Source organism: Triticum aestivum, chromosome 7A (assembly GCF_018294505.1).
Source record: "Triticum aestivum cultivar Chinese Spring chromosome 7A, IWGSC CS RefSeq v2.1, whole genome shotgun sequence".
Lineage (NCBI taxonomy): Eukaryota > Viridiplantae > Streptophyta > Magnoliopsida > Poales > Poaceae > Triticum > Triticum aestivum.
In genome coordinates, this window is record NC_057812.1 from 144,427,394 (window position 1) to 144,436,855 (window position 9,462).

Consider the following 9,462-nt stretch of genomic DNA (forward strand, 5'->3'; position numbering starts at 1 on the left):
GTTAGGATGAAGGGTTACGATTGACTCACTAAAACAATTCTCATACAACTCCCACCCCCTCCCCTATTAATAAAACAGTGGGAGTTAAAGTCTCAAGTCCCATGCCTATTTCTTTATGAATTTTCAATACCTCCAACCAAACAATAGATTTGAATTCTCGTACCTCTTCATTTTCCATTCCCTAACTCTAATTACCCCCAACCAAACATGCTTGATCCTACAAAAACATACAGAAGGCTACCTCAAGTCTACCCAAAAATGCGCAAAAAGGCTCTGGTTGCTTCAAGTGAACAAATGTTCCAAACCTCCAATTTGTCAAGTTAGACACTTAGATAAATTACTAAGCAATCGAAAGAGATCAATAGCAAAATCCTAGAGTCCATGTATAGTTCTAAGAGCATCTCCAGCCATTCGCCCCCCCCCCCCCCCGGGGCTGGAAATAGCGCCGCCTTGGGGACGAACCGGCGATAATTTCGACAGGGGGGCGATCGTTTTCCCAGCCGCCGCCCCAGGTCGCTCCCAGTCGATGTTTTGTAAATATTTTTAAAAACATGATTGGCCCAAATTCGACAAACATAACATAGATTCGGCGATATTTAGGCGTTCCATAGTCTTTTTGCATATTGAAAACATAAATGTACTAAAATAAAAAAGTTGATGTTGCCGAGCCTACAGGCTGAACAGCTTGCTGAAGGCGTCGTCATCCTCCTTCTCCTTCTTCACACCGCGGCCGGGGGGGGGGGGAGGGGGCGGCAAACATGTGTACGCGTGCCGGGAGAGGGCGCGTCCCTGCACTGCGCCGCCCATGAGGAATCAATGGAAGGCTGATCAGCGGCAGCCTTGGCATTGATTTCCCGCGGGAAATCGAGGCGATGAGGACGACGATGCGCGGGGTCGCTGACTCGGCGGGCCCGCCATTTTTCACGCCCAAAATGATTCTCCCGGCGCCCCCGGACGCCCCCCAGCGCGCCATTTTCGGCTTGGGTCCGCCGCCGCCAGTATAGGCCTAACCGGCGAAAATTTGGCTCCTGGGAATGCGACTGAGCCGTTTTTTCAGCGTCGACGCTAAAAAATAGCCGGGAGGGCTTGTTGGGGGCGCGGCTAGAGATGCTCTAACCCTCCGGAATGGCGAGTGATCATAGCCTCCAAGCTAGAACTAGTGAACTTTTCAACTTTTAGGACAAAATAGATTCACAAATCACATGTTTGAAGTTTTGAACGCTTGTTCTGAAACACACGTTAAAAGTGGTAAAATGAACTTCAAGTGCCGCCTTTGTAGTGGAGGCGGCTGACCATGGCGGAGATCCTGAATGGTGCGCATAGTGGTGCCTCATCCTTGTCTAGGGAGTTGTGAAGAAAATTTAAGGGAAGATAAAAGGCGATCTCCACGCGCCACGATGTGATGACACCGAAAACTAGTGCATCATGAGTGCAAGACACACATGTACGACACATGGCTTACCACAAGAGGTGACATGGTGAAGTTTTTTGTGTTGAAGGACATGTTCTTTTCTTAGAACAAGATGAGAGGACAAGCGCAAGGAATGATAATGAGAAAGAGTTGTAGGAAAGCACCACAAAAGGGCCCAATCCACTGAGTTGTGATTGGGTGGGGCGGGTGGGGGGCTTTGCAAAGAAAATTAAGAGGGATAGTGATGTAGGGTGTCTTCCGTTTTTTCCATTTTATCAGCAATTAACCCTTTGCTAGCAGTGGAGGGGAGATGTCATTGGGAAGATAGCTATAGGACACCTCCGAGAAATTGAGCAAGCAAATTTTGGGATTGAAGAAGTCACCATAACGTTGTCACTGACTGAACATCACAAAAAAAATCTAAAATAATTGAAAAAAGAAATGCAAGTACCTGTGTCGAGTCTAAGTCTTAAATCCGAGTGTGCTAGTTCCACCACGGGGAAGCTAATCATCTGAGTTATGCTAAGTTTGCGTACATTTTGATTCAAACCGTCATTTTGAAGGAAAATTTCCTACTGACTAAAGTCATCAGTTTTCTAATTAAAATAATTTTATCTTTTTTTCTTGTACATTTACTAACTCATGTAACCAACAAAACTAAAAAAATCAAGTGGTATAATAATATATATATCGATGGTCGTAGTGAAGTCTAAACCAGGAAAATGTATATTGGAAATTGTATAGATGCCAAAGACCAAAGGGAAAAAAATTCTGCATTGCTTTTTTTAGGGCAAGGGAATGTTTTTTTAGATAAACTCGCAAGCTTTATTATGTCCACAACGTTTACAAGAATAAGAGAAAGTTACTAGGTTGGCCTAAACAAACATGACGTTCAAATTCTAATGCAAGACTATGCTTGAGGAGATTTTCTTTTGAGCATCAGTACAAATACAAGCGCTCATATACATGCCTATACACTCATCCCTATGAACGCGCACACGCACATCCTATCCCTATGAGCACCTTCGAGAGACTGACCCGGCATATCATCTTGCGATTTACGAAGTCACCGTAGGCGCCTCATCGTCGACGGGAACGTCTCCTCCCACTAAAAGGGCATCGCCGGAAATCCTGAAATAAATCCAAGAATAATGCGAGCATCAGGATTTGAAAGGAGATTGTAAGCCTCAACATTCGAGATTCTAAATTCGTGACTAATGATATAAGGAAATGTACGTATGAAAAATCCCGGGGAAATCCGAACTCTTTCGGCGGCCGACTATCGGGCCCATTACATGTTTCGGCCCAACCAAAATAATCGCTCGATCCCCTAGAGAAAAACATGTCACTCTAGTCAACGCCCATGGCTTCCACCGAGAATTCCCCATCCCCATCCATGGCGTCCACCTCCGTCGTCACCCTCAACGTCGGCGGCGAGCTCTTCCAGACCACCGCAGCCACCCTCTCCCGCGCAGGCGCTTCCTCCCCTCTCGCCTCCCTTGGCCCCTCACCCGCCGACGCGCCACACTTCCTCGACCGCGACCCTCGCCTGTTCGCCGGCATCCTCTCCTTCCTCCGCAGTGGCCGCCTCGCGTCTCCTCCTCCCTCCGCCGCTCTCCTCGCCGAGGCTCGGCACTTCTCACTCGACGGCCTCCTCCTCGCCTCCCTCTCCCCGGCGTCCACCTTCTCCCCCCTCTCTCTGCGCCCCACCGCCCTCCTTCCCCTCACCGGCCGCGTCGCTCCCTCCGCCGTGGCCATATCCCCCTCCCCGCACGCGGCCTCCCTCGTCGCCGCGCACGGCGGGGTCGTCACCAGCTTTGACGCCGTGCTCGCCTCCCGCACCAGCGTCCTGACGCCGCTCCCCACCATCGACTCGCTCGTCGCGGTGTCCCCCGCCCTCGCCCTCGCTGGCGCCCGCGACTTTCCTGGCGTCCAGCTCTGCAGGTTCCCGGGCGACGCCCCTGCCACGGCTTCGGAGGCTCTATATTGGCCAGACTCGCCTTCTTCTTCTGTGCTGTCTATGGCCGCCACAGCGGCCTCAGAAACGGCGTCACAGTGGCTATTTGCCAGCTTCGAGTCCGCGCGACGGAATTCGAGCGCCGTGGTGGCGTTCGATCTGAATTCTCTGTCACCTGTGCTGGAAATCGGGAGGAAGGAGGTGTTCGGTGCGGACGTCGAGGCAGCAATACCACCGACCAAGCTCAGTTGGCTTGCTGGGCACAATCTCTTGCTTGCGGCCGGATCACACTCCGGGCCGGCTGGAATGGTGGGTGACATACGCCTGTGGGACGTCCGGGCAAGCTCGACGGTGCCGGTGTGGGAGGTGAGGGAGAAGGAGGATTGCTTTGCAGATGTTGCTGCATCAGACTCACTGTCGGCATTGTTTAAGGTGGGGGCTGCCTCAGGTGAGGTTTTCATGGCTGACTTGAGGAGACTTAGTGGTGATGGCACCAGTGTTGATCCTTGGGTGTGCATCGGAGACCGACAAAGGGCCGGAGCTGTCACAGCATCTCGCAGGAAGGATGGGAATAACTGTAGAATTGAGTGCTACCGTAATTGGGTGTTTGTGGCACGGGACGCATATGTTGAGGTGTGGACACAGGTGGAAATTACATCAGAGGCTGGGGAGAAGAAGGCGATGAGGAAGAACTGGGTAGGGAATGGGCCATCGATGGTCACTGCAGACGGCGAGGAGAAGGCCAAGATCGTGAGCTGGGCCTTCGGAGGCAGCAGGATGGCATTGGCTAGAGTTGATCATCGGTCTATTGAGGTGTGGGATAGTGCTTCTGGGGCAATATCAGGTAATCTCTGAGCAGAGGAACAAGACTAAACATGTAAGAAGTCTCAAATTTGGTTCTGTTCTTGTTCACCTCTATCAATGTAGTTTCGGTATTTGTTTTGTGATGTTGCATTAAGGTTTGAGAACGTTCACCTTGTTTTTCCTTTTTTATTAGGTCAAAGAACATTCTACACTATAATTTTATAATCTGCCTAAGTTTTTTATTACCCAAAGAAAAGATCAACAGAATCATAGACCACATTTCTGTAAGCAAAAATCAAGTAGAATTGATTGCTAACCAGAATTCCTTGGTTCTTTTGTGTAACTGAGGTATTCCTTTTGGTCACTGTAAATAAAAATTCACAAAAGTAGCATGTGAATTAATCTAATCATTAATCTCTTTTTTGGACATTAGATTAACATCTTCTAGTAGCTCATGTTTGAGGAGAAAACCTTTTAGAATCTCAATCACATTCCAGCATGACATGCAAATGTGTTACAACACGCTTTTGCAGTAGTCTGTTTTTCATCAGAAGTTATGGTCTATGTTAATTGCTTGTTGCTCTGGACAGTGTTTGGTAATGAGCACACCTTATATGATGCAAAGTTGCAAGTTAATATGCTTCTAAATTTTGTTTGCAAACTAATATGACATCATCCTGGCAATTTATTTAATCTAATCATACAAAGTCAGTTTTTGTACCTGCACAGCTGCACTCAATCTTATTAGCTTAACTCACGTCTTCACCAGAGTGCACATTAAAGGATTCAGTTTGAGTAACATGTGTAAGATAAGTTTTATGGTTAGGAATTATAGAAGTGCATAAGATTAGGAATTTCAAACTCGACAATGATTATTGTTTGTTTTTATGGCATTTGATTATGGAGGCTGATCTGATAGATGCTGGAATTTCAACTGGTTCTGACTTCTGTCTTGAACTATCACATTTCATCATGATCCATCATAAATTGGACATTGCAATTAACCAGCTATGCAAACATCCGAAATATGAACTCAATGGATTTGATTACACAGCTCAACAAGTAAAACCCACTAACATCTTTCAGTTGACCTCCTAAACTACCAATAAATATCTGGAGTTCCGTACATTAGGTTTCTATATATTTACCTCACTATTTCGCAATCAAATCATTTGATAGCTTTGAACCTTTTACCCTTTTCTGATGATATATCACATGTAGTAGGGGAGACTGTTTGTTGCTATAGTTAAAGCAAAAAACTTTCTAGTTTATATTTTTCTTAAAACTGCAATACCCAATATCTTTACAGGAGTTTTGGCATACCTTGCTTCTGTGGGTCTGCTTGTGCACAAGCTCTACACCCTGCCTGTGCAGATCTGCAGACTCTAGTTTTGGATTCAATTCCATATCCCCATACCACACAGAAGATTATCTCTTCAGTCTCGAGCATATGCTTTAGAAGTGTCTAATGGGTATTGTGAATAAGATAAAAATGTGACCAATACATATTACAACATCTAAGGAAATCTTAACTGGTAGTACCTCCCACCTAGCTTAACTCAAGTCTCTGGGAAAAGCCAAGTTGGAGACCATGGACCGTAGCCGGCTGCGGGCACCGCCACCGTCGCCGGCAGCAACGGCGCCACTGTCTGGTCTCTCATGTTGTACACGCCGGAGTCTGGAAAGGGATTCTCACAAGTGTCGCCGTTCATGAAGTAGATGCAGTCTTCTCGAACTCCGACGCCGCTAGATTGACCCCCGGCTGGGAGAGACTCCGAGCAGCCTTCGCTGACAAAGAGCGCGCACCCTGTCAACCTATCGACCTCGGTCCATTGTCCGCAGCCGCTGCTCAGGCCCGTTGCTTGGAAGACCTTGAAGAGTCGAGTCCGCTTCTCGATCCCCGAGTCGATTGGAAATATTGGCGGCAGGTTGATCCATCGTTGCACCATCAGCAGCCGATCGCCGGAGACGACGAGGTAGTGCCGCTGCCCGTACGCGTCAGTCTCATAAGGATCAAAGTCGTCCTCAAACCCGGCGATTGGGGTTCCCTGGATGGTTGTCTGCTCGTGGCCGTCGTCCAGGACACGAAGCTCATGCGTCCCTGGATGGTTGTCTGCTCGAAGCTCACGTGTCCATATCCCTCGTCCTCGTCTCCTGTGTCGAGGAGGACTGTGTCGAGGAGGACGCAGAGCTTTCCTTTGAAGAGCGCAATATCTATGGCGAAGCTGTCTTCAGGCGCCGCCCACTCCGTCGTGGAGCACCTCGTGGTGTCCCATGGCTGCCCACGGGTAGAGATGATGACTTTCGTGGTCGTGGAACCGTAGATGCCTTTGGACTCCACCAGGGCGGCGACGAGGTGATCGGACATTAACACCTTCAGGACGGTCGGGTTTTCTCGGAACCAGCCGGCGGCCTCAGGGACAGGGGTCGTCGTTACCGGGGAAGGGTTCGTCAGGGAGCACTCGTCGTCGCCGTGCACGAGGAAGAGCCTGCTGCCGGTGGAGGCCCGGATGGAGACGCCGTCGTCCGCAACGGGCAGGCGGTGGACGGCGCCGTCGGGGAGGCTGAGGAAGGTGCCGTCGCAGAGGGCGAGCCACGGGAGCAGCGGGGGTAGCGGACGCAGCAGCCGCGCGCTGGAGCGCCATGGGCGGCAGACTGCGGCGAAGCGGACGCGGTCGCCGTGCGACGGCAGCCGCGAGAGCACGACGCCCAACATCTCCGGCTGGAGGTCCGGCCATGTGCACCCGCCGGACGAGCCTCCCGACGCGGCCATCGTCGTGGGATACACGTCCTCTTTACACAGAGATCTTAGGACGAGTCCGTTCCAATTTATGAAAGATCTCTCAACTACTTCGTTCCGGATCCGATCGATCCCGTTTTTTTTTCCGGTAGCTTTTCTGTGGAGTCCAGGCTATATACGAAGGAAATCTCTTTAAATTGCCCGACTGATTTCTGGGAACAAATCAGCCGCTCCCCACGATCGCCACGCGTCTCGGTATGGACCCAGGCACCGCTTCCTCTCGTGCCTTAAGGCATCTCCAGCCGTTGGCCCCACAGGAGGGGCAAAAAACGCCCCTGAGGACGCACCGGCGCTAAACCGCGCACTGAGGGCGTGATGTCTCCCAGTCGCGGCCCCCCACGGGATTTAAAAAAAGTCAAATACGGCGCAAACACGACTCAAATTTAACGCAAACATCGGCGAGTTCGTTCAAATTTAAACATACTTTATAAAAAAAGGAAAAACTACCGCGGGCTATACCCGCCGTCTCCCTCCCCGCCCGCCTCGCCGCCCGCCCACGCGGTTTTACATGCCGAGGAGGCGGTAGAACCGCGTGTAGTCACTGCCGTCGTCGCCCCCGCCGATGCCTCCGCCGACGCCTCCACCGTCCCTGCTGCATCCCTTTCCTGGTTGGCGCGGCGGGTTGGACGGTCCAGGGGCGTCGTCATCGTCGTCGCTGAGGACCACGACGTCGTGCTCGTCCTCGCGCCCACGCTTACGGGAGGCGATCTCCTCCAGGGTCCGGCGCTGCCGGACCATCTCGTCGCGGAGGTAGTTGTCCCGCGCCCACCGCAGGGCGTCCTCGTCGGAGAAGCCACGCCGGGCTATCTCCTCGTACTCCACGGGGAGGCCGGGCTTCGGCTTGGGCTCGACGAGGACGAAGAGGCATGTGGGGGAGGCGTTGTCGCCGATGCGGACGCCGAGCTGCGGGTGCGCGCGCTGACAGGCGCGCCCTGGGGCTCCGGCTTGACGGGGCGGAGGTGGAGGCAGGGGGAGCCGCCGGACGAGGAGGACCCTCCGGTCTCTATGCGCCTCGGGGTCCAGGAGCTTTCCCGGCGGCGTGTGAAGGACGGGGGAGCGGGGTACTCAAGGCGCGGCGTGTTGCCGCCCTCGATATACTCGAGGACGGCCTCCAACGTGCGCCCGGGCACGCCCCACCACCGACGCCGGCCGACGGCGTTGAGCTTGCCGAAGGGCTCGACGCCGTTGGTGGCCTCGAGCTGCTCGGCGTGACGGCGGCGGAAGTAGGGCTGAAAGTGCAACTATCCCTAGGTGGTTTTGGTAATTCATAACAACATATAACTCATTGAGCTAATACTATTTCAAGATGATTATTTCAGAAAAGCTCAATGATTGGCATGGCATGGATGTGAAAGTGGAACCCTCAAAATACTAAGGACAAAGGATTGGCTCAAGCTCAAAAGCTCAAGACTCTTCATTTTATATTTTAGTGATCCAAGATCACATTGAGTCTTTAGGAAAAGCCAATACTATTAAGGAGGGATGAGGTGTTGCTTAATGAGCCTCTTGCTTCATGTGCTTAGTGATATGCTCCAAAACCCTCAACTATTTTCCCATATCCACATATAACCTAAACCCTAATCCAAACTCGGTCCTACCGATTCTTCCTATCCGGCGCCACCGAGTTTCACTTGTCATTAGCCACTGCCAAACCCTAGCAATTCGGTCATACCGATAGGGATCTTGGTCTCACCGAGATGGGGTTGAAAACTCTCTGTTTTCCTTTCGTAACTTTTCGGTCCCACCGAAAGAGCGAATCGGTCCCACCGAGATTGCAATGTAAACTCAGTGTTTCCCCTTTATAACTTTTCGGTCTCACCGAGTTTCACCCGGTCTCACCGAAAGAGCAAATCGGTCCCACCGAGTTTGCCTGACCAACTCTCTGGTTAGCTAATTACCAAATTCGGTCTCACCGAGTTTGTGTAATCGGTCTAACCGAGATTACGTTATGCCCAAACCCTAACCATATCGGTCCTACCGAGTTGCATGTCAGTCCCACCGAAAATCACTAACGGTCACTAGGTTTACATTTTCGGTCCGACCGAGTTTATTGATTCGGTCCCACCGAGATTGGAAAACTATGTAACGGTTGGATTTCGTGTGGAGGCTATATATACCCCCCATCTTCTCATTCAGTGAGAGAGCCATCAGAACACACACGCCATTCCAACTCATATATTCTGAGAAAGAACCACCTACTCATGTGTTGAGACCAAGACATTCCATTCCTACCATATGAATCTTGATCTCTAGCCTTCCCAAGTTGCTTTCCACTAAAACCCTCTTTCCATCAAATTCAAATCCTATGAGAGAGAGTTGAGTGTTGGGGAGACTATCATTTGAAGCACAAGAGCAAGGAGTTCATTACCTACACACCATTTGTTACTTCTTGAAGAGTGGTGTCTCCTAGATTGGCTAGGTGTCACTTGGGAGCCTCCGACAAGATTGTGGAGTTGAACCAAGGAGTTTGTAAGGGCAAGGAGATCGCCT

The 9,462-nt window shown here is 50.8% G+C and overlaps 2 protein-coding genes across 2 annotated transcripts; one reads left to right on the forward strand and one right to left on the reverse strand.

The window, feature by feature from the left end:
* Nucleotides 1–2,724: 2,724 nt before the first annotated feature.
* On the forward strand, nt 2,725–4,417 carry LOC123150706 (BTB/POZ domain-containing protein At5g41330). The gene has a single exon (XM_044570541.1). It carries the CDS (start codon nt 2,775–2,777, stop codon nt 4,221–4,223), a length of 1,449 nt encoding a protein of 482 aa, XP_044426476.1. The 5' UTR covers nt 2,725–2,774; the 3' UTR covers nt 4,224–4,417.
* A 1,176-nt stretch (nt 4,418–5,593) lies between these two features.
* Nucleotides 5,594–6,984, reverse strand: LOC123150707 (uncharacterized). Its single transcript, XM_044570542.1, has one exon. The coding sequence runs from the start codon at nt 6,943–6,945 to the stop codon at nt 6,121–6,123; it is 825 nt and encodes a 274-aa protein (XP_044426477.1). The 5' UTR covers nt 6,946–6,984; the 3' UTR covers nt 5,594–6,120.
* Between the last annotated feature and the right edge of the window lie 2,478 nt (nt 6,985–9,462).

Bases quoted from the DNA above. Each gene is read 5' to 3' on its own strand.
- LOC123150706 (XM_044570541.1), top strand. From the start codon at position 2,775: ATGGCTTCCACCGAGAATTCCCCATCCCCATCCATGGCGTCCACCTCC.
- LOC123150707 (XM_044570542.1), bottom strand. From the start codon at position 6,945: ATGGCCGCGTCGGGAGGCTCGTCCGGCGGGTGCACATGGCCGGACCTC.